Below are 22,436 nucleotides of genomic sequence, written 5' to 3' on the forward strand. Positions count from 1 at the left end.
CTACTGTGAACAGTCCTTATTATCATGGTGAATTTTCTAGGACACTGTAAGGCTTTCATTTACAGGCAGTGTGCTCAGGGTACTGAACTGATTGTATTTACCTAGTTGTATGTTAAGGGAAAGGGAGCTATGCTCGTGGTGTCCCGTCTCTGTATCTCACAGTATCTAAATTGTTCTTAAATTCGTGTATGGTTTTTGCACACACTATCATTTCGTCCAGTTTGTTCCATACATCCACCACTCTGTGGGGAAAGCAGTTCTTTTTCAGATCTCTTCTATAACTGTATGTGTGTTTACCTAATTGTAGTACATAGGAAAGAAGCAGTGCATGCATGCAGGAGTGTGGGTATGTGGTGGATGGGTGTTCGTCACCTTTGGTAACATAACTGATCAGGTGTTATCTCTTTCAAAGAAACTTACTACAGCACTGGTCACCTAATTCTCTTTGAACACAACTTATTTCAGTGATCATTATTTTAGTAGCTGTAGAATGGATGAGGGGCAGGATAGGTGAAGGGTGGGTACATAGTTTGACTTAGCCACCTCTCCCTTATATCAGGGAATGGACCCTTCATAGGTGATTGGGCAGGCTACCTCTCTTATAAGGTGGAAAAAGCCCTTGGTGTATAGATAGATAAAAGGTTGGGAAATAAAACTATCCTGTTTCAATGACAGGTTGCCAATAACAGCATTTTTAGTGATGATAAAATGTGTGTGCAGAGTAATTGGAACACCTGTCTTTCACTTTCTAACCTCCTCCTAAAATTAAGACTTTGACCATCAAAATCACTTGTGTGCATCAAAACGAAGATAGTTGTAACATACATGCCATTGAATTCTGAACAATTTCTAAGAGTTGTAAATCACTCTGTAGGGGCTTTACAGTTATAAGGTAAACTACAAGTAATCATAGTGATGGGGAGAAAAAAAAAAAATAATAGAATAAAATAAAATAAAATAAATAAATAAATAAAACAAGCAGATAACTACATCAAGTGCCCCATGATACAAGGAATCAAGTAATGCATGTGAGCAGCAAGTTTTGTACAGGAAAACCATTTCTCTTTTTGACTATCCCCATGAACAATGGCTACAATTCATTATCCCCCCAACCCCCACCCACCTGCTGCCTTTTCCTCATGACCCAAAGGACTCACCACTAGAGTTATGGTTGCAAAAGAGTCCTGTGGCAGGATCCAGCTCACCGAGTATTCCAGCTGTGGCATCCTCCAGGTGTCCTGTTGTAATTGTTTGTCCTGATGACAACTGCCCCGCCAATCCAGCCATCAGGCCTGCCATGCTCCCACCATCCTGTTCGTGAAGAGAAACAATGCTTCATCAATCATAAAATCACATCCATATAATGAACCTCTTCACAAGATCATGTTTGCCTTCAAATATATAAAAAAATCATTCATCATCTAGCCTCTCCTTCCATGATATAAATAATGATTCCAAATTAAAAGAAGACAGAAAAAAAATAGTGGTAGGAGGTAGTTTTGGTGAAATATCCGTATGACAATAACTGCTGCTTCAAGGTTTACACACTTGAAATGGAAAGTTCCACTGAAGCCAGTAATGGTCCTTGGATTCTCCCACAGATCTCTGAGGAGAAATGTTGGGCTCTTGTTTGTGTTGTGTTAGAGTGAATCTATGTCTTGTCATGGCAGTAGAAATAGTAATAGTATAAGTAGTAGTAATAGCAGGATGAGGTTGAGGAGAAAGAAGAGAGGAGGTGAAAGGGAGAAGGAAGAGGTGGTCATTTGCAACCATAAGTTGTCATTTCTCCTTTTGTGAACAGGTACATACATATACCAAAGGCTTTTTCCCCCTACATGGGGGATAGCCAAAAAGAAAAAGGCATAGAAACCACTCCCACCCATTCCATTTCCTATATATTCCACTCCCCTCCATCCTCCTCCCTCCCTCCCACCTTGGCACCTCCTGGATGACGGGTCATCCCTGCATCCTGTTCACTGCCCTGGGTCAGAAGCAGTGTCGCAAGACACAAGCACATCCACAGCAAGACTGCTTCATAAATTCGGTGACCCCCACCTCTCTGTTCCCCCATGCAGAAAAGGAGAAGATGGGGAGAAATCCCTTCGGGCTGCGTCAAATTTTTTCTCATACATACTTCCTAACCCCCCCATCTCCCACCCACTCCCCCTCATGCATCACAGCATCATCTATACACAACTCCTCTCCATTCACCCCTATCTTCTGTCCTCTCCCATCCTTCCTCCACAGACATTCCTTTCTTTTGTGATGCCCCTTTCACCCCATCCATCGATCTCATCCTTGGAGGCCCCCTCATATTCACTCCTTCCACACTTCTTTTACTAATCTTTCATCACTCATTCTTTCCATGTGTCCAAACCATCCTAATATTTTTTCATCAACCCTATATCCCAGCTCTCTTTCTACCCCTGTTCTCCTCCTCACCTCCTCATTTCTCATTCTATCTAGCCTAGTAACCCCTATCATACTTCTCAGACATTTCATCTCAAACACATTCAAACTCCTTCTCTCTTCCTCTCTCATGTTCTATGTTTCTGCCCCGTACAGTGCTGTTGGCACAATCACTCCTTCATATAACCTCCTCTTAGCATCCATTCCCAGATGTCTATTTCTCATTACACTTTTTAATCCACCAAGGCATTTACTCGGTTCTCTCAATCTACATTCTATATATATATTATATATACACATACATACATACATATACCAAGGCTTTTTCCCCTTCCAAGGGAGGTAGCAAAAAAGAAAAAGGCATAAAACCATTCCCACCCATTCCATCCCTAAATACACTCCACCCCCCTCCACCCTCCCTCTTATCTTAGCACCTCCTGGATGATGGGTCATCCCTGCACCTTGTCCACTGCCCTGGGTTAGAGGCAGTGTCGCAAGACACAGCACATCCACAGCAAGGCCGCTTCATTAAGTCGACGACCCCCCCTCTCCGTCCCCCTATGCAGAAAAGGAGAAGACGGGGAGAAATCCCTTCGGGCTGAGTCAAATTTTTTTCACACATACTACCTCACCCCTCATCCCCCCACCCATTCCACCTCATGTATCACAGCATCATCCATATACAATCATTCTCCATTCACACCTGTCTTCTGTCCTCTCCTGTCCTTCCTCAACAGACATTCTCCTCTTCCCCAAAGCCCCCTTCACCCCATCCATCTCATCCTAGGACGTCCCCTCATGTTCACTCCCTCCACATCTGCCTTCCATACCTCTTTTACTAGTCTTTCTTCACTCATTCTTTCCATGTGTCCAAACCATCCTAATACTCTTTCATCAACCCTATCTCCCAACTCCCTTTATATATATATATATATATATATATATATATATATATATATATATATATATATATATATATATATATATATATATATATATATATACATATATATATATATATATATATACATATATATATATATATATACATATATATATATATATATATATATATATATATATATATATACATATATATATATATATATATATATATATATATATATATATATATATATATATATAAGATGTCTTGGGCTTGGTTCAGAGCCTGAACCTGGAATAGAGCAGGTTGAGGAATTCTGAAAACAGGCAACAGGGAGACATAAATGATTCCCACTGGATGACTACCTTGCAAGAACTATCATTTGTAGGGGTAGAATGAGAAAGGGGGAGAGGAGGGGGTGAAAGACATACATACATACATACATATATATATATATATATATATATATATATATATATATATATATATATATATATATATATATATATATATATATATAGAGAGAGAGAGAGAGAGAGAGAGAGATATAGAGCAAGAGAAAGAAAAAGAGCAAGGTAAAGGGAGAAAGAGAAAGGGAGCATGAATGAGTTGCATTTATGAGTGCCATTTAATAAAGGTGATTAGAGGAAAGATTACCTGTCCCAGAAGAACTTGCTAGGAGAAATTGCTAGAAAAAGTAACATGAGTCCTTATTGGTTCTCTGCAATCAAGGTATAACAAAGGTACCATGATAGGAAGCTTAGAAATAAATAAACAATAAATAAATGACAGATGAAGTTACTATTAATGTTTATGATAATGAACACACAAAAAATATACATGCAATGAAAATAAAACAGGTAGATATGAAAAGAATTCAATAATAACATACATAAAAAATTAAAGACATGTATGCACATATATCAAGTAGAACAATGTTACAAATATATATATAAAAAAGAAATGGGATTATATATTGTCTTTAGGAATCTTTTTAATAAGATTAACTCACCACAGTTTGCTCCACATCTGAGTCTAACAACTCAATGCCAGCTTGCCGCAAAATATTTCTCGCAGATTCTCTGTCTCCTCTTCCAAGGATTTCAACTGCTTCTTCTAAACAATGAAGAATGGAAAACAAAAACATTTACTTCAGTTCAATAGTTACTATGACCATGCAAGATTAAGCAGCAAAATATGTTTAACCTGGTGTGACAGACAACATATGAAGGAGGGCGTGTAGCTGTGACATATTTTATATAATGAAAAGACTTCTTTGAGTGCACAACATAATGACCTCATATATCCTAAAAGACATGTGACATCTCACTGTGCTCTTGTACTGCCATGCGTTAAGTCTCCTCCAGTAAGCTCAAGTACTCACTCATTGCCTCTTCCTTGAACACCATTCCCCGTCTACTGTCTAGCTGGGTCAATATACACAAGGACCAATGAGGAGTACCTGCTAATGGTGGTCCTACAAGATGGACATCATACAGAACCATCTCCCAGCTACCTGTTTTCAAAACCCATCAACCCCTCACCTCTGGCTGGAGATGCAACTCCAAGAGGCTGACACTATATCTCTAGATTGGTGTCAATATCACCCTATCCACTTTATCTGTAATTCCTCCACCATCTTACACAAGAACTGACAACTAGTAAATGCTCCCCTCCTCCAACAACTTTCTGTAGGGTTGATGCCTGGGAGTTGTTGGTGGAGTATTGAGTTTCGTGGTCTGTCTTGAAGAGCTTGTTTGATGATCTGGGTGTGAAAATGTTTTTATGTGAATGTATTGTGTGGTGCTGGTGGTAAATTGTATACAGTATATTACAGTAATATACTGCTGGAGTTTTTTGTTTTTTTATGTTCAGCTGGTAGTGCTTGTGTGATATGGTAAGATGGATGTGTGGAGTTGAATGCTCTTGCATAGAACTGTGTACGTATCAAGTTCATATGGTCTTTTGTGTGGAGGATTTTTGTTTGTGTTCATGTGTCCAATTGGAATGGGCTTCATGCTCTCAATACTTTTGTCTTGTTAATCATTAGGAACCATGTTGTGGAAGTAAAGTCCAGTGTGGTTCTTATGAGCTGTTTGAAGACCATAATTAGATTCTCTTGTGCAAGACCAGTGTTTGCAATGGATTTTAGGAAGTTTATTTTGTTGTTGATTACTATAACAATATCTTTGACATGTTGTCTGAATGTCATGTGAGTATCTAGGTGAGGCCCAGAATTTTAGAGTTCTTTGTCAAAGGAAGATGGCCATTCAATTTCACTGCATTATTACTATTATTTATTATTATTAATATTTCTATTTATCATTATCAATATCTTTAATTATTTTATTTTATATATACAGGTAGTTCTCGATATATGCGACTTCGATATATGCGAATTCGCGTATATGCGATTCAAGAATTTGCACCACTTTTCGATATGTGCGGGGATATATTCGAAGATATGCGATTTGACCTAAAAAAAATAAATAAATAAAAATAGTCGCGGCCGATTATTTTTTTCAAAATACCTATTATATATTTGAAGTTGGTGCGCATAAAGCCGTGTGGTAACATTGGCTGCATCAGCTAGGTAGAGCTGGCATCACTGCGGCGTTATCACAACAACAACACCGGCAGCTGTACAGACGGCATCGTCTTAGGCATCCTTCCTGTTTCATAGGCCAAACCATTGTCTTTCTGCAGGTAATTAAGCTTTTTTGATACACAAATTAATTATTTTTTTCACAAACAAATTAATTTTTGATACTTATTACTGCCCCAATTAATTTCGTCAATTTTCACTCTCTGCAAGAATTATCGTTTATTCTCCGCACTGGATAAACTCTAAGCAGTAAGCCTGCCTGTGTATCTCCAGAGCACATCAACAGTCAGTTTAAAGGTCAGATATCAACAGATATACCATTCACTAAAAATCATCGAAAAAGTACTTTTTAAAAGCATACAAATAAAGTTTTTACCTATTACAGAAGAATTTATTCAGAAAATTCACTTTTAATTGCGCCTCGCATACCACTTTTCCGAAGTCTAGATATTCAGAATAACAATATTGTTTGTTTGGCAACTGTGACGTCACGAACGCGGAATTCCCCGAACCTTTCCCGAAGCGCACGGGCGGAATGTTTCGAATAGCAGACGACGCAATGAAATGAAGACAAAACTGTTTTTTGCCAAATTTGATAAGATGTATATATATAATTTGATAAGATGTATATATGTAATTTGATAAAATGTATATACATAATTCCACCATCTACATCTTATCAAATTTGGCAAAAAACAGTTTTGTCTTCATTTCATTGCGTCGTCTGCTATTCGAAACATTCCGCCCGTGCGCTTCGGGGAATTCCGCGTTCGTGACGTTACAGTTGCCAAACAAACAATATTGTTATTCTGAATATCTAGACTTCGGAAAAGTGGTATGCGAGGCGCAATTAAAAGTGAATTTTCTGAATAAATTCTTCTGTAATAGGTAAAAACTTTATTTGTATGCTTTTAAAAAGTACTTTTTCGAGCAATACGATGATTTTTAGCGAATGGTATATCTGTTGATATCTGACCTTTAAGCGTAGCAAGCAGTCTGAAATGTGAATTGTAAACAGACTGATTTTTCAAACAGCTGAAGAAAATACGCTTGGCAAAATAAGTGATGTTTACGGTAGCGTCTTTTCCCGAGGTTAATACTTACATGTGCTAAAATGTATGTAAACATATATGAGATGCAGTATGTAAGCCCTTTGCCAAAATAAAATATGTAAAAAAAAAAAAAAAAAAAATCAATCCGAGTTGAGAACGTATCCCCCTTTTTCCCATAGGTTCAATAGTTCGATATATGCGAATTCGTTATATGCGGGGGGTCCGCGGAACGGAACCCCCGCATATAACGAGAACTACCTGTATATATTTTTTTTATGGTTATCTGGAATGAGCAATGCTACTGATTATTTTTGGGTTGATGCTTCCATTCTATTTTGTCTGAGCCACTGCACTAGTTTGTCTAAGTAGACCTCGGTGTTCTTAGCTGCTTTTTCAAAGTTTTTATGCTGGGATATAATTGTTATGTAATCTGCATATCTGAGTGCTCTAGTATTAAGTTCTGGATCATAGGTTGGAGGTCGCTTATGAAGAGGTTGAACAGCATTGGTGAGAGTATCAAATATATAACCACAATCAGTAAAAACAAATAAAATCCAAGTGCAGTCAGCAAAAAAGTTTCAATGCAAAATGTATACAGAAGAAGTGACAATTCATGGTGAGATGACTGTAACCATAGACAAGTGTCCACATGCACAATATTCAATATGCTGTGTTTCCTAAGGATGCAATGACTAGCTCCTGGTGTCAGTTCAGAGCAAGCATAAATCATACTGTTTGTGTCATGGGAGAGTCCGCACCCCTCCACAAGCGGCCAATGTGCAGAAGAATATGAAACGCTGCATGAGAAAGTGCCATACACCCTTGTGATCATATGGAAGCAAGCTTCACTCACCATTCCTGGGATCTCAATATTATCACCTCTTTTGCCGACTGCATCATGTTTCACAAAAAGAGAAATGCAGATGAAACAAAAATGTTTTCTGCTAACTATACTCACCGAGCATTTGCATCTGGCCCTCTGGCAGGGAATGCTCGCTGCTAACGGAGTCGACACCGTCCAGTCCGAGGCCCAGCCACTCGTTTCCCTCCCCACCTTCACTGCTACTGCTACTAGTGCTGCTACTACTGCTACTGTTGCTGTTACTGCCCACTCCAACTTGGGGAGAAAAACCAACATTTTGTGCTCATTACTGACTTGTATCATAACATCCATCTATATACCAAGTGCTTTTTCCCCCTTACCAGGGAGGTAGCCAAAGTAAAAAGGCATACACCCACTCCCCACCCATTTCTTCCCCATTTTCTGCATAGCATCCATTACAGTAAAATTTCATTCTTGTAAGCAACCCTTTCATTGAGAAATCTCTGATTTCCCAGCTAATGCTAATAATTCAATTTAATTATTTCATCATATAAACTTTCCCTGAATGCTTTGGAGAAAAAAAAAAAAAAAAAAAAAAAAAAAAAGTCTTGATAAAGATAACAGGATATGACCTTCAACAATGGTGTCTAAATATACAAATAAAATTACCTTTTTTTTCTATATAAAACCTGAGGACATCTTACCTCTCTCCTGATTTGACGAAGAGTTGGTTCTTGCAACAACTTTGGTATTTGAACCGTCAGATACTGAGGTAGGTGTCTTTGCATTTTGGGACACCAGTGTAGTGGATGAAGAAATGAGAGAGTTCTGAAGATCACTGCTTCCTGATGATGAAATACTGTTAGCATTGCCCCCTGCTGATGCTTGGGTTCCGCTACCCAAAATACCTGTGGCTTGGAGAATACCAGCTAAAGCATTGTTGCTACCAACAGACCCACCCTCTTGGCTTAGGTCTACAACAATTACGCTTCCTTGTGATGATGCCGGAGTGTTGGAAGGGCCCGTCGAGGATGATGCTAGGGTGGTTGTAGGCCCTGAAACTCTCGGAACTGTTGGTTTCTGGATGACGGCGCTATTTGTTGACATGGCACTAACTCCAACATTTCTCCCTATTGTGATTTTTGTTGGTGTGTCCTGGGAGTAATTACACAACAGTTAAGGGTGTATATTCACGATCAATACATCTATGCTACATACTTCTATAATGACATACACTTTATCACTAAGCCACAGGAATAGTACATACATATATACATATACCTAGGGCTATTTCCCTTACAAAGGAAGTAGCCACAGTCAAAGGCATAAATCCACTCCCACCAATTTCACCCCTACATACTCCACTTCCATTCACCACTCCTCCATCCCTCTTTTCTTAGCTTCTCCTGGATGATGGGTCATCCCTGCATCTTGCCCACTGCCCTGGGTCAGAAGCAATGCAGCAAGACACAGCACATCCACAGCAAGGCCACTTCATTTAATCGGCAACCCTCTCTCCATCCTCTCATGCAGAAAAAGAGAAGACGGGGAGAAATTCCTTTGGGATACATTAGAATATCATTTACACATACCCTCCCCACCCACTCCCTTCCATGCATCACAGCATAATCCATACACAACCACTCTCTACTCACTCATATCTTCTGTCTTCTCCCTTCCTCCCTTAACAGGCATCCTCCTCTTTCTTGATAGCCCTTTTACCACCATCCATCCAATTCTTGGTTGCCCCCTCATGTTCACTCTATCTACCTCTGGCTTCCACACTTCTTTTACTAATCTTTCTTCACTCATTCTTTCCATATGTCCAAACCATCCCAATACTCTTTCATCAACCTGATCTCCCAACTCCTTTTCCTTCTCACCTCCTCATTTCTCACTCTATCCAGGCTAGTAACCCCTACCATACTTCTCAGGCATTTCATCTCAAACACATTTAAACTCTTCTCTTATGTTCCATGTTTCTGCCCCATACAGTGCTGTCGGCACAATTACCCCTTCATACAATCTCCTCTTAAAATCCATTCCCAAATGTCTATTTTTCATTACACTTTTTAATCCCCCAATGAATTTACTTACTTCTCTCAACCTACATTCTACCTCCACCTCCACTCACTCCTTTTCCCTCCACATTCGCCCCCAAGTATCTAGAGTTATCCACTTACTCCAGCCTCTCTCCCTTAACCCTTTCCATACAATGATGCCTATGTAGGTGTCATGAGGTGTGAGTGGGTATATGAGGATGCTGCTTGATTATATTTATTTTATAGTTCACCAGCCAGTCCACCATCACTGTACCTCCTTTTTTTTTTTAGACATTCTGCATGACACCCATCCAATCCAGGTGCCTTACCTGCTCTATCATTTTAACACCTGCCTTCACTTCACCTTTCCTTATTTCTCTTCCATTTTCCTCACTCATCACTGTCATTTTCTTAGCACTACCCACTGCAACTACCTGCTGTCTCTTCCATTATCATCTCTCCATCTGCACCTTTACCTTTTCTTCTCTACTTGATTTGCCTTATCTTCCTCTCTTAATTTCTTTCCAAAACATCTTTTTATTACTTTCAAAATTTTCTGTCATACTCTTATCCTATTTCACATCTGCTCTCCTCTTTTTCTCCTTGATCTAATACTTTATTTCTCTTTTCTTTTCTTTGTACCTCTCATATGATTCTCTCATCCTATTTTGTAACAATCTGTGAATGCTCGCTTCTTCTCTTCTACATCCTTCTTTGCTTCCTCATCCCACCACTCGCTACCCTTCCTTCTATTTCCTCCTGTCCTTCTTGTTCCAAACACCATCTCTGTACACCTTGTGACTCCCTCCTTGAAACATCCCCATTCCTCCTCCACTCCTAGTTCTACTCTATCTTTCACTCCCTCCCACTCTTCTCTCAGCTTCTTCTTGTACTCCTTTACCTTTAAGCTATTTACTCTTAGCACCTCCCTACCTTTTGTCCTTTTCTCCATCTATCCTCTACTCTCAACTTACCTTCCACCATAAAATTACCTGATATTCCATCACTCTCTCCCTAAAAACATGTACACAGGAATAGTAAAAGTGACTAAAAGTGTAAGTATTACCAAACTTAATACATGACACCAACATTGTGGTATTGAATTTGTACCAACACCTAATACATACATACACATATCAAAGGCTTTTTCCCCCTTTTAGGGAGGTAGCCAAAAAACAAAGGCATATAAACCACACACACCCATTCCATCCCTAACATACTCCACTCCCCTCCACCCTCTTATCTTGGCATCTTCTGGATGAAAGATTATCCCTGCATCTCATCCAACACCTAATACAAGCATTAAAAACTAAATCAATTGTGGTAATTTACCCGAACAGCATGTACATTCATAGGTCTTGTTGTAGCTGTGTGTGCTCCCTTGTGCACCACGATCACATTGGACTTGTTCACTGGCCGTATTCCCTGGCCCTGTGGAGTAACCCTCACAGTTTGAACTGTTTTGGGCATAGTGGATACAATACTCGCTGGGGGACTTGACCGTACAGCCGCTACAGTCTTGGGCACTGACGACACTATACTCGCTGGCGGACTTGACCGAACAGCACCTACAGATGTCTTGGGTGCACTTATGGTGTTCACTGTTACAACACGAGGTCCTGAACCTATTAAAAGAATTAATATAACCAATGAGCAGGACAATCAAGGTTAGCACATTATGTTTATAGTAAATTATAAGATATTGACAATTAGGAACAATAACTATAGACAACTGAGTAAAACTTGACTGCAATGTCAAGAGCTACAGTGAAGCCAGTTAAGGATGTTACACATGCAAATGAACACTATACAGTATAAACTAATACATCACATGATATAGTTATAAGCTGTTCATCCCAAAATTACATGCAAGTCCTGCACAACAAACTTCAATAAATCTGAGCAGCTGAGTGAGAACCTATCCTTGAATATATAAAAATCTATGAAACAATGAAATGACAGACCTGGATTAATCCTGCAATCTACACCATATCTCAAGTATCGAAACAGTGTCATGATGCAGACATTTGTTTTCAATGATAAACAGGTAATAAATATTATACACATTGATGGACCTGACAGTTGTTGTTGCCAGGCCCTGCTGTACAAGCACTGTGTCTTGCTGCACTGTTTCTGACCTTAGCAAAATGGCAGGTGAAAGGCTTGACCCATTAGCCCTGACATGCTGAGACAGGAAGGGGTGGAAAAAGTTTCTCAATTTGTATGAAAAGGGTGGTCATACAAGTATGAAGTTTATATGAGTTTGAGATGAGGTGTCTCACAAGTACGGTAGGGGTTACAAAGTTGGACTGAGTGAAAAATGGGGAGGTGGGGAGGAGAGCAGAGGTGGAAAGGGAGATGGCAGACAGGGCTGATGAAAGATTATTGGGATTGTTTGGACGCATGGGAAGAGAGAAGAAAGATTAGCAAAAGAGGAGTGTAAAGCAGAGGTGGTGGGAGTGAACTTGAGGGGACAACCGAGGCTGAGTTGGATGGATAGGGTGAAAGGGGCTTTGAGCAAGAGGAGAATGTCTGTTGAGCAAGGAAGGGAGTAGGCAAGGGATAGGGGTGAGTGGAGGATGGTTGTGTATGTATAAATTTTGATGCAGCTGGAAGGGATTTCTTCCCATCTTCTCTATTTTCTGCATGAGGGGACATGGAGGGGGGGGGGTCACTGAGTAAGTGAAGAGATACAACACTTTACAAACTACAAGTAGAACTGCTCTATTCTATATGCAGATTTACATGCTGAAGGATGCCATCCATGTTAGAGGAGCTACAAGCTGAAGAACCTATTCTGTACAAAACACTACAAGGTAAAGAGGACTAAATGCAGAAAATTATGGATTGAGGAACATTACTCCCTGCAACTGCATAGACTGAAGGCCAATTAAGTATCTATCTATACATCAAAGGCCTCTTCCCCCTTATAAGGGAAGTACATACATACATATACCAAAGGCTTTTTCCCCCCTTACAAGGGAGGTAAAAAAAAATAATAATAAAAAAATAAATAAATAAAACATTCCCACCCATTCCATCCCTAATACACTCCACTCCCCTCCACCCTCTACCCTCCCTCTTATTTTGGCACCTCCTGGATGATGGGTCATCCCTGCATCTTGTCCATTACCCTGGGTCAGAAGCAGTGTCACAAGACACAGCACATCTACAGCAAGGCTGCTTCATTAAATCAGCGACCCTCCCCTCTGTCCCCTCATGCAGAAAAGGAGAAGACAAGGAAAAATCCCTTTGGGCTGCATCAAATTTTTCTCACACATACCTCACCCCCCATTCCACCTTATGCATCACAACATCATCCATATACAACCATTCTCCATTCACCCCTGTCCTCTCCCATCCTTCCTCAACAGACATTCCCCTCTTCCCCAAAGCCCCTTTCACCCCATCCATCCATCTCATCCTAGGTCATTCCCTCATGTTCACTCCTTCCATATCTGCCCTCCATACCTCTTTTACTAGTCTTTCTTCACTCATTCTTTCCATGTGTCCAAACCATCCCAATACTCTTTCATCCACCCTACCTCCAAATTCCCTTACCACCCCTGTTCTCCTCCTCACCTCCTCATTTCTCACTCTATCCAGCCTAGTAACCACCATCATACTTCTCAGACATTTCATCTCAAACACATTCAAACTCCTTCTCTCCTCCTCTCTTATGTTCCATGTTTCTGTCCTATACAGTGCTGTTGGCACAATCACTCCTTCATACAATCTCCTCTTAGTTTCCATTCCCAAATGTCTATTCCTCATTACACTTTTTAATCCACCAAGGTATTTACTCACTTCTCTCAATCTACATTCTACCTCCACCTCTACTCCTCCCTTTCCTGCCACATTTGCACCCAAGTACCTAAAGCTATCCACTTCTTCCAGTCGCTCTCCCTTAATGCTCATGTCCATTCTGCTGCCACTTTCACCCCTTGTACATCTTATCACTTTACTTTTACCCACATTTATCTTCAACTTTCTTCTTTCACACACTCTCCCAGACTCTGTCACCAACTTCCTCAATCCCTCCTCTAATCCTGCTACAAGCACACTGTTGTCCACAAACAACAGCTGGCTCACCTCCCACTTTTCTCCATTTTCTTTAACCATCTCCAATCCCTGACCCATCTCCCTTGCATTTACCTCCGCACCACCCTATCCATGTATAAGTTGAACAGGCAGGGCAACATAACACATCCCTGACGAAGTCCCACCTTTACCTCGAACCACTCTCACTCTCCATTTCTAATCCTGACACATGCTCTACTACTCTCGTAAAAACTCTTGACAGCTCCTAGAAACTTTCCTCCAATCCCGTATATCTGCAATACCTCCCACATAGCCTTCCTGTGTACCCTGTCATAAGCCTTTTCCAGATCCATAAAAGCCCCAAAAATATCCTTACCTTTTCCTATAGCTTCCTCACATATCTGTCTTACCACAAAAATCTGATCTACACAACCTCTACCCGTCCTAAATCCACACTGTTCCTCACCAATTACTCCCTCTGTTCCTCTCCTAATCCTCTCAATCAACATCCTCCCATAAGCCTTCCCAACTACACTTAACAAGCTAATCCCTCTGATACTACTACACTTACACTTGTCCCCTTTTCCCTTGTAGAGTGGAACTATACAGGCACTCCTCCAGTCCTTCGGCACTCTACTCTCTCTCCAGCAAGCATTAAATAACCTCACCAGCCAGTCAACCATCACTGTACCTCCTTTTTTTTTAGACATTCTGCATGGCATCCATCCAGACCAGGTGCCTTACCTGCTCTCATCATCTTAACAACTGCCTTCACTTCATCCTTCCTTATTTCTCCTCCATTTTCCTCACTTATCATGGTCATTTTCTTAGCACTTCCCACTGCAACTATCTTTCCCTCCCTATCCTCCTTCACATTTAGCAACTCCCTAAAATATTCTGCCCATCTTCCCCTTACAGCCTTCTCTTCCATCATCATCTCTCCATCTGCACCTTTTACCTTTTCTTCTCTACTTCATTCGCCTCCTCTTCCTCTCTTAATTTCTTTCCAAAACATCTTTTTATTACTTTCAAAATTTTCTGTCATACTCTTACCCCACTTCACATCTGCTCTCCTCTTTGCCTCCTTTACCTTGTGCTTTACTTCTCTTCTCTTTTCTTTGTACCTCTCATATGACTCCCTCGTCCTATTTTGTAACCAATCTGTGAAAGCTCCCTTCTTCTCTTCTACAACCCTTTTTGTTTTCTCATCCCACCATTCACTATCCTTCCTTCTATTTCCTCCCATCCTTCTTGTTCCACACACCATCTTTGCACATTTTGTGACTCCCTCCTTGAACCATCCCCATTCCTCCTCTGCTCCTAGCTCTACTTTATCCTTCACTCCCTCCCATTCTTCTCTCAGCTTCTTGTACTCCTTCTCCTTTTCCTTTAGAGTTCACTCTAAGCACCTCACTATCTTTTGTCCTTTTCCTCTTTCTCAACCTATCCTCCACTCTCAACTTACCTTCCAGCAAGAAATGATCTGATATTCCCCCACTCTCTGCCTTAGCACATGTACATCCTTAACTCTTCCTATTATACTCCTATCTACCACTACATAGTCCATTAATGTTCTATCTACCACCCTTCCATCCACCACCCTCTCCCATGTGTACTTATGTTTGACTTTCTTCCGAAACACTGTATTTCCTATCACCAACTCTCTTTCTAGACACATCTCCACCATCAACTCTCCAAAAGTATAAGGGAAGTAGGCAGCTAAAACACACACCCACTTCCATTCAATGAACTATACATTAAATTGAAAGTTTTAGGAAACAATGCTATTCATTGCAAGCATGAATGGTCACAGTTTCCCACTGATCACAAGTCACTGGATGCAACATGGTTGTCAACACCATAAAAGTTTTGCAGACCATATGATGAAAATTCCTATAGTCTCTATCATTCCTGGACAAAATCAATTGTGCCTTTAACTACAGTAGAATGATGATCTTTATAAAACTGTGGCCTTTACAAATCCCAGATTAAAGGCCACTATGCCTCATAAAATCCCATGCCAAGGACCATTATGCCTTTACAACATCAGAGGCCAAGTCTCAATATCCCTTTGCAACATCAGTGTTGACAATTGACATCTGCTCCATTCTTCCTTCTAATTCCAGCCAGTGGAAGAGAAACAGAGAAAGAGTTCCACACTAACACAACACAGACAAAAGTCTAAGATTTCTTACTGGAGAGATCTATGGGAGGGTCCGAGAACTGGAGACCATCCAAAGTAGGGATGCAGGATTCCAATTGGTGAAACTCAAGGTAATAATTACTATATTTACAGGATGAAGGTTAGTATGCCCCTACGTCACCACAGGCAACCACTACATCTATGCAACAGCTGAAGGCCACTAATGTTTTGCCTCAAAAACAAGTTGAAGGTCATTACATCTTTGCAACACCACAGTCTGAAGGGGAATATGCCTCTATTGTATTACTTAGGGTAGAAAGAAGTAAACCACATCATATGCTAGACAAAACGAAAGAAAGAAAGAAGAAGAAGAAAAAAAATCCCGGGAGGAGGAGACCACCTTGACCAGCAGCAACAGTCCGTGTGACTACTGAGATCGTGCCTGAATTGGTGGTGACAACGTAGAGGGGGCCGGAGCCTCCTGAGACAGAAGGGACGGTAGGCGGTCTACTCAGCAGACGTCCAGTGGTGGCAGGTCCAACTGCTGAGGTGTTCGTCCCTCCACTATTTGTACTTGTTACAGTGTGGGTTATAATCTTGGCACCTGAGGAAAATTTAATTATTCTTAGAGAAAAGAGATACACAGACAAGTTTCACTATACAATAATTTGATGATATATGGCAGTGAATGGAGTAGAAGAGGAGGTAAATGATAGTTGCTGTGCAATTATGGTCTATACGGATGTCAATCAAGCCCCCACAATATGGACTACATAAAACTTGTGTAGCCAACGTTCTGATCACAAGAAGCGAGGAGGTGGGGTTAGAGACAGAATATCTTACTATTCCACTAAACAGGTGAAGTTAAAGAGATTTAAGTAATGATTTATGGATAATGGTGAAAACGAGGGATAGTAGAAGTTAACCATTTCCATATGGTGACACCTATGTAGGCGTCATGAGGAGCAAGTGGGTACGCGATGATGCCGACGTCGGCGTCTTGATTATATTTATTGTAGTCGTACCTACGTAACCTCCATTCTCTCTAAACTGGCTTCATCACATTTTCTATGGTTATCAAAATTCACGGGTGAAAGAGAACGAACGAATGAGCACTGACTTTATTTATTATAATGCGATTATTATGACGCAACATCGCACGTCAGGCAGCTAATGCTGCCAGACGTGTGATGTGCCCCGGAGTAAAGAGGTTAAGAGCGATTGCTCCGTATAGATGTCAATGAAGATACTGACTGCATGAATCTTATACAGTCAATGCAATAGATAAAGTGACCAAGAAAGAGCAAGAGGGAGAGAGAGAGAGAGAGAGAGAGAGAGGCAGGAGTATGGGGAGAGAGGAAGGGAGGGGGAGGAGAGAGGAAGAGAGAAAGAGAGAGGGAGTATGGGGAGAGAGGAAGGGAGGGGGTGAAGGAGAGAGGAAGAGAGAGAGAGAGAGAGAGAGAGAGAGAGAGAGAGAGAGAGAGAAAGAGAGAGGGAGAGGAAGAGAATGGGAGAGGAAAAGAAGGGGAGAGGAAGAGAAAGGGAGAGAGGGAGAGAGAGAGAGGAAGGGAGGGGGAGAGGGAGAGAGAGGGAGCAAGAGGGAGAGAGGAAGGGAGGGGAAGAGAAATGGGGGTAGGGGGAGAGGGAGAGAGGAAGGGAGGAGGAGAGGGAGAGAGAGAGGAGGAACGGAGAGAGAGAGAGGGAAGAAGGAGGGAGGAAGGGGGAGAGAGGATGGAAAAGGGAGGGAGGGAGAGAATGTGCGAGTGATATCTGTGTGTGTGTGCATGTGCATGGACATATGTGTTGGTGTGTGCATATGAAAAAGAACTCACCTCCTTCCTGTCGTATCTGAATTGCTGCAGACGGTTTTGTAGGGGTGGTGGTATGGACACCTCCTGGGCGCACCTGGATGGTCTGATGTCCCATCACTTGCCCTGATGAACCTAGGCTTGACACACCAGCAGGGCCACTGCTGACACCACTGCCTCCTAAGCTGTTACTGGTTCCACTTGCTCCAATGTTACCACCTCCACTACTTCCTAATGGTGTGCCTTCTCCTTGGATGGAGACAAGAAATATTTCTCAGTTAGAATGGCTGCATATTTGAAATGTTTAGGAAAACAAAAGTGGTGACTGAATTTGCTACCTTGAGGAGGAAGCACCAATATATAACTATAACCCATTTCAGTAATGGGTGGGACTTCCCTATTTATACTGGATGTTGCTGACCTATTCTATTCACCCTACTGGATCAACAGGGTAGGTTATATGTTAAAAAATAAACCTGGATCTACTTATATCACCTATCTTTCATCTATGTTACGTCTAACTTAAGACATTTACATTTCAATGTCTTGTTTTCAAATACCTCACCCTTGCTCCAGGCACAAAGAACATAAATACCTCTTCCACCTTGAGCTGAGGCTTCGCTTGCCATGACGAGGGAGTTGGATCGTTGCCGTGGCCTCGTTTGCATGGTACCAGAAGGTATTCTAGGAGGTCTGGCTCTACTTAAGTAACTGTTACCACTGCCAGGAAGGTTAGATACACCTGAAAAATACATACAGGCTTGTATTAATTCATTTCATCTTTTATATATAAAAAAATCCATTGTTTTTTAGAAATATTCCATTCAGACAGCCAAATAAAAGGGAAGATATATCTAACGTAAAAAGGAAAAGACAAGCTAGAGCAATCAAATAGTGACATCACAAAACAAACTACATGAGGGATGCTTCTTGGCTGTGGCGCCCTGGCTGGGTCACTCCTTTACATGGGGGAAAGGGCCTTTTGATGTATGTATACAAGTAGGTTACATCATTGCTATTTGCAGAAGAGGTTGAGGTGACATCAGTTCAAACCTTGTTGCCAGCGAGTTGGACCAAGGGCATGGTTATTTAAATTCCACACTATAAATTCCTTTGTAAGGGACACCATCCTAGCCTCATGAAACCAAATCATAATGTATACATACATAGATATATGAAGTCATACCTGATGAAGCTCCACTTAAAGCTGAGGCTGATGAGTACGTGGCTCCTCCACTTGCTGCTCCGCCCTGCAGAGAATGGGAAGGCACCATGGCACTACCAGTGGGTCCACCACTACCACTTGCTGAAATAGATTAAAAGAAAATTCATAAGCTAGCAATGCATCTGGTTTTTTGGTATATTTGTATAGGTTACTCTTCTAACTTATTCATCATTCATATCAATCAAGCCCATTTATGTGACCTACGGCATTTTTCAATTTATCTTGGTTGCTGCCAAACTTATTTCATCTTCAAGGTACCTGAAGGCAAAGGAGCTAGAGTTTATTTTGATCAACCCCATTCATGACATGTGGCACTTTCCTTTTCATTCTGGTGTCCATTAGGCAGAGGGCAGGGGATGGGGGAGTGGTTGTGTGTGGAGGATATTTTGATGCTGCCCAAAGGGATTCTCCCTGTCTTATCTAATTTCTGCAAGAGGGGATGGAATGAGGGGGAGGGAGGAGGTCACCAATTAAGTGAAGCGGCCTTGCTGTGGATGTACTGTGTCTTGCTGCATTGCTTCTAACCCAGGGCAGTGGGAGGGAGACAGGGATGACCTTTTATCCAAGAGGAGCTAAGATAAGAGGGAAACAAGGGTGGGAATGGGTGGGTGCCTTTTGACTTGGCTATCTCCCTTATGAGGGGGAAGAAAAGGCCCTTGGTATATATTGATAGATAGTCCATCTGGCTGTTTTACTCATCTGCAAATAACAACTAACTCAACTCCCATGTCACTCTATTCTCATTCTGGAACTTGTAACCCTTGCCTAGCACTTTAGCATTTACCTCTCTCGCCACCCTATCCATGCACTTCAAGCTGAACAACCATGGCAATACTGCACAACTCTGATGCAGCCCCACCTTCATTTCAAAATAATCACTCTCTCCATACCTGATCTTAATCACCCTCTCTGTGCCTGACCTTCATGTAAGATCTATTAACACTTCACTCCGGGACTTAAATCTCACGGGCAGCAGCCAATGCCAGCCGTACGACGTGTCGTAATAATACTCGCATTATAAAATATAGTCACCGCTTATATCGATCGTTCTCTCTATCACCCGTGAATTTTGAAAACCACAGAGAATGGGATTAAGGGCACATTAAGGAGAATGTAAAAACACAGGGGCGACTACAATAAATATAATCAAGACGCCGATATGGCAGTTGCGAATCCACTGGCTCCTCATGACGCCTACGTGTGCGGCACCGTATGGTAGGGGTTAACATGAAAGCTGGACAAGCAACCAAGAATAAAAAATTGGATGGTACGTACAAGTGCTTCCTTTGCTGGCTTGTGAAAGACCTGAGGCAACATTATTGGGTCCTGTGGGGATTCCCCTCACTACAGCTGGAGTGATCCCTCCACCTGTTGTGAGATTCTTCATGACAGGAACACTGAGGGAACGCTGATACATCCCACCGCCCCCTCCACTGCTGGCACCAGAAGTCGACACCAGAATGACCTGCGAAAAAGAAAAATTTCATGAACACAAAGTCATTAACCTATTGAATTCGATGATGCCTACATATGCATCATGAGCTGTGAGTGGGGTATATGTGGACACTGGCATCGGCAGCCTAATTATATTCATTTTGTAGTTGTAGCTGAGTGACCACCGTATTCTGTGAACAGGCTTTATCACTTTTTCTGTGAAATTATATTTATTCTGGGTGAAAGAGAAAGAGTATAGCACCAGTAACTATATATTTTGTATGGCACATATTGTGATGCATCATCGTACATCAGGCAACCTGATGAGCACACGAATATGACTCGTATTGAAGAGGTTAAGTTATTCACATGTTTGCTTCAGAGGAGTTACGATCCCTTTTGGAAAGGATATCAGCCTTTCAGACCACTTAGTATTTGATCAGCCTCTTACACTTGAAAAATGTATCTTATTCTGATTCTATCCAGCCTAGTAACCCCCTATCATATTTCTCAGGCACCTCATCTCAAACACATTCAAACTCCTCCTTTCTTCTTCTTTTATGTTCCATGTTTCTGCCTCATACAGTGCTCTCGGCACAATCATTCCTTCATACAATCTCCTCTTAGCATCCATTCCCAAATGTCTATTTCTCATTACACTTTTTGATCCCCCAATGGATTTACTTGCTTCTCTCAATCTACATTCTACCTCCACCTCTACTACTCCCTTTCCCTCCACATATCTAAAGCTATCCACTTCCTACAGTCCCTCTTCCTTAATACTTACTTCCAATTTGCTGCCACATTCTCCCCTTGTACATCTCATCACTTTACTTCTACCCAATGTAGCCAATTAAAAGGCTTGTCTTCCCTAGGTTAAAGAAATAATATTTATGGAAAAACATACACAATATCTTGGCCATAGCAAATAGTCACTCATATCTCCACCCTTACCTTCTGTGTGTGTCCTGCAAGTGAGGTAGTGGTGCCAGGTATCCCTCGTGTGACATTGCCTGTCACAGTGATCTTCATGGGCGGAGGATTTATGGAGCGCGTTAATGCACCCCCTGGAAGATGTTTGGTTGACCCCACATTCTGCTGTGATGGTAATGGGTGTTGCTGTTGTTGCTGCTGCTGTTGAGGGGTTACAGGGGGAGGTGGGGGAGGTGGAGGTAATGGTGGTGGAGGAGGTGGAGGTAGAGTGGGTGGAGTTGGGGGAGGAGGTGGGGGCGGAAGATTGGTGTCTGTAGAGGTTGAGCGTTTCCGTTTTCTGCGGTCAGATCCTGTGGAGTTACTGGAGGGGGTGACTATACCACTTCCACTGGAGGAGACAGGTGTGGAAGCCACTTCCCTGATGTCCTTCGAGTCTCTGTTTTCTTTTCTACAGGAGAACAATGGGGAAGCACATGTACTATTTTCTACAACCAGAGGTACATACATACATACATATACAAGGGAGGTACCCAAACCAGAGGTACTCATTTTTAATAAGTTTCTTAGTTTGCACCCTTTCCCTTTGCTAATCCTAACATTATATGATGCAATACATGGGAGGAGGGTTGATGAAAGAGTATTAGGATGGTTTGGACACATGGAAAGAATGAGTGAAGAAAGACTAGTAAAAGAGGTATGGATGGCAGATGTGGAGGGGACATCCTAGGATGAGGTGGATGGATGGGGTGAAGGGGGCTTTGGGGAAGAGGGGAATGTCTGTTGAGGAAGGACGGGAGAGGACAGAAGACAGGGGTGAATGGAGAATGGTTGTATATGGATGATGTTGTGATGCATGAGGTGGAATGGGCGGGGGGACGGGGGTGAGGTAATACGTGTGAGCAAAATTTGACGCAGCCCGAAGGGATTTCTCCCCGTCTTCACCTTTTATGCATGGGGGGACGGAGAGGGGGGTCGCCGATTTAATGAAGCGGCCTTGCTGTGGATGTGCTGTGTCTTGCGACACTGCTTCTGACC

General features: G+C 41.7%; 1 protein-coding gene across 6 annotated transcripts in view; it reads right to left on the reverse strand.

The window, feature by feature from the left end:
- Positions 1-22,436, reverse strand: part of LOC143032307 (uncharacterized) — a 41,755-nt gene that overhangs the window by 2,048 nt on the left and 17,271 nt on the right. Inside the window, exons 6-17 of one of the 6 annotated variants that reach the window (XM_076196820.1) lie at positions 21,423-21,849; positions 20,310-20,499; positions 18,996-19,115; positions 18,405-18,551; positions 17,834-18,058; positions 16,402-16,605; positions 11,150-11,442; positions 8,480-8,930; positions 7,911-8,069; positions 4,308-4,411; positions 3,953-3,983; positions 1,206-1,311 (exon numbers count right to left, since the gene is read on the reverse strand). In XM_076196820.1, coding sequence (XP_076052935.1) covers positions 1,206-1,311; positions 3,953-3,983; positions 4,308-4,411; positions 7,911-8,069; positions 8,480-8,930; positions 11,150-11,442; positions 16,402-16,605; positions 17,834-18,058; positions 18,405-18,551; positions 18,996-19,115; positions 20,310-20,499; positions 21,423-21,849 — 2,457 coding nt within the window. Of the gene's footprint in view, positions 1-1,157; positions 1,312-3,952; positions 4,017-4,307; positions 4,412-7,910; positions 8,070-8,479; positions 8,931-11,149; positions 11,443-16,401; positions 16,606-17,833; positions 18,059-18,404; positions 18,552-18,995; positions 19,116-20,309; positions 20,500-21,422; positions 21,850-22,436 lie in introns of those variants that run through there. The other 5 variants (XM_076196823.1, XM_076196824.1, XM_076196821.1 and 2 more) reach the window with 5 other exon arrangements.

This window comes from Oratosquilla oratoria, chromosome 13 (assembly GCF_046742065.1).
Source record: "Oratosquilla oratoria isolate Oo_2021 chromosome 13, ASM4674206v1, whole genome shotgun sequence".
Classification (NCBI taxonomy): domain Eukaryota; kingdom Metazoa; phylum Arthropoda; class Malacostraca; order Stomatopoda; family Squillidae; genus Oratosquilla; species Oratosquilla oratoria.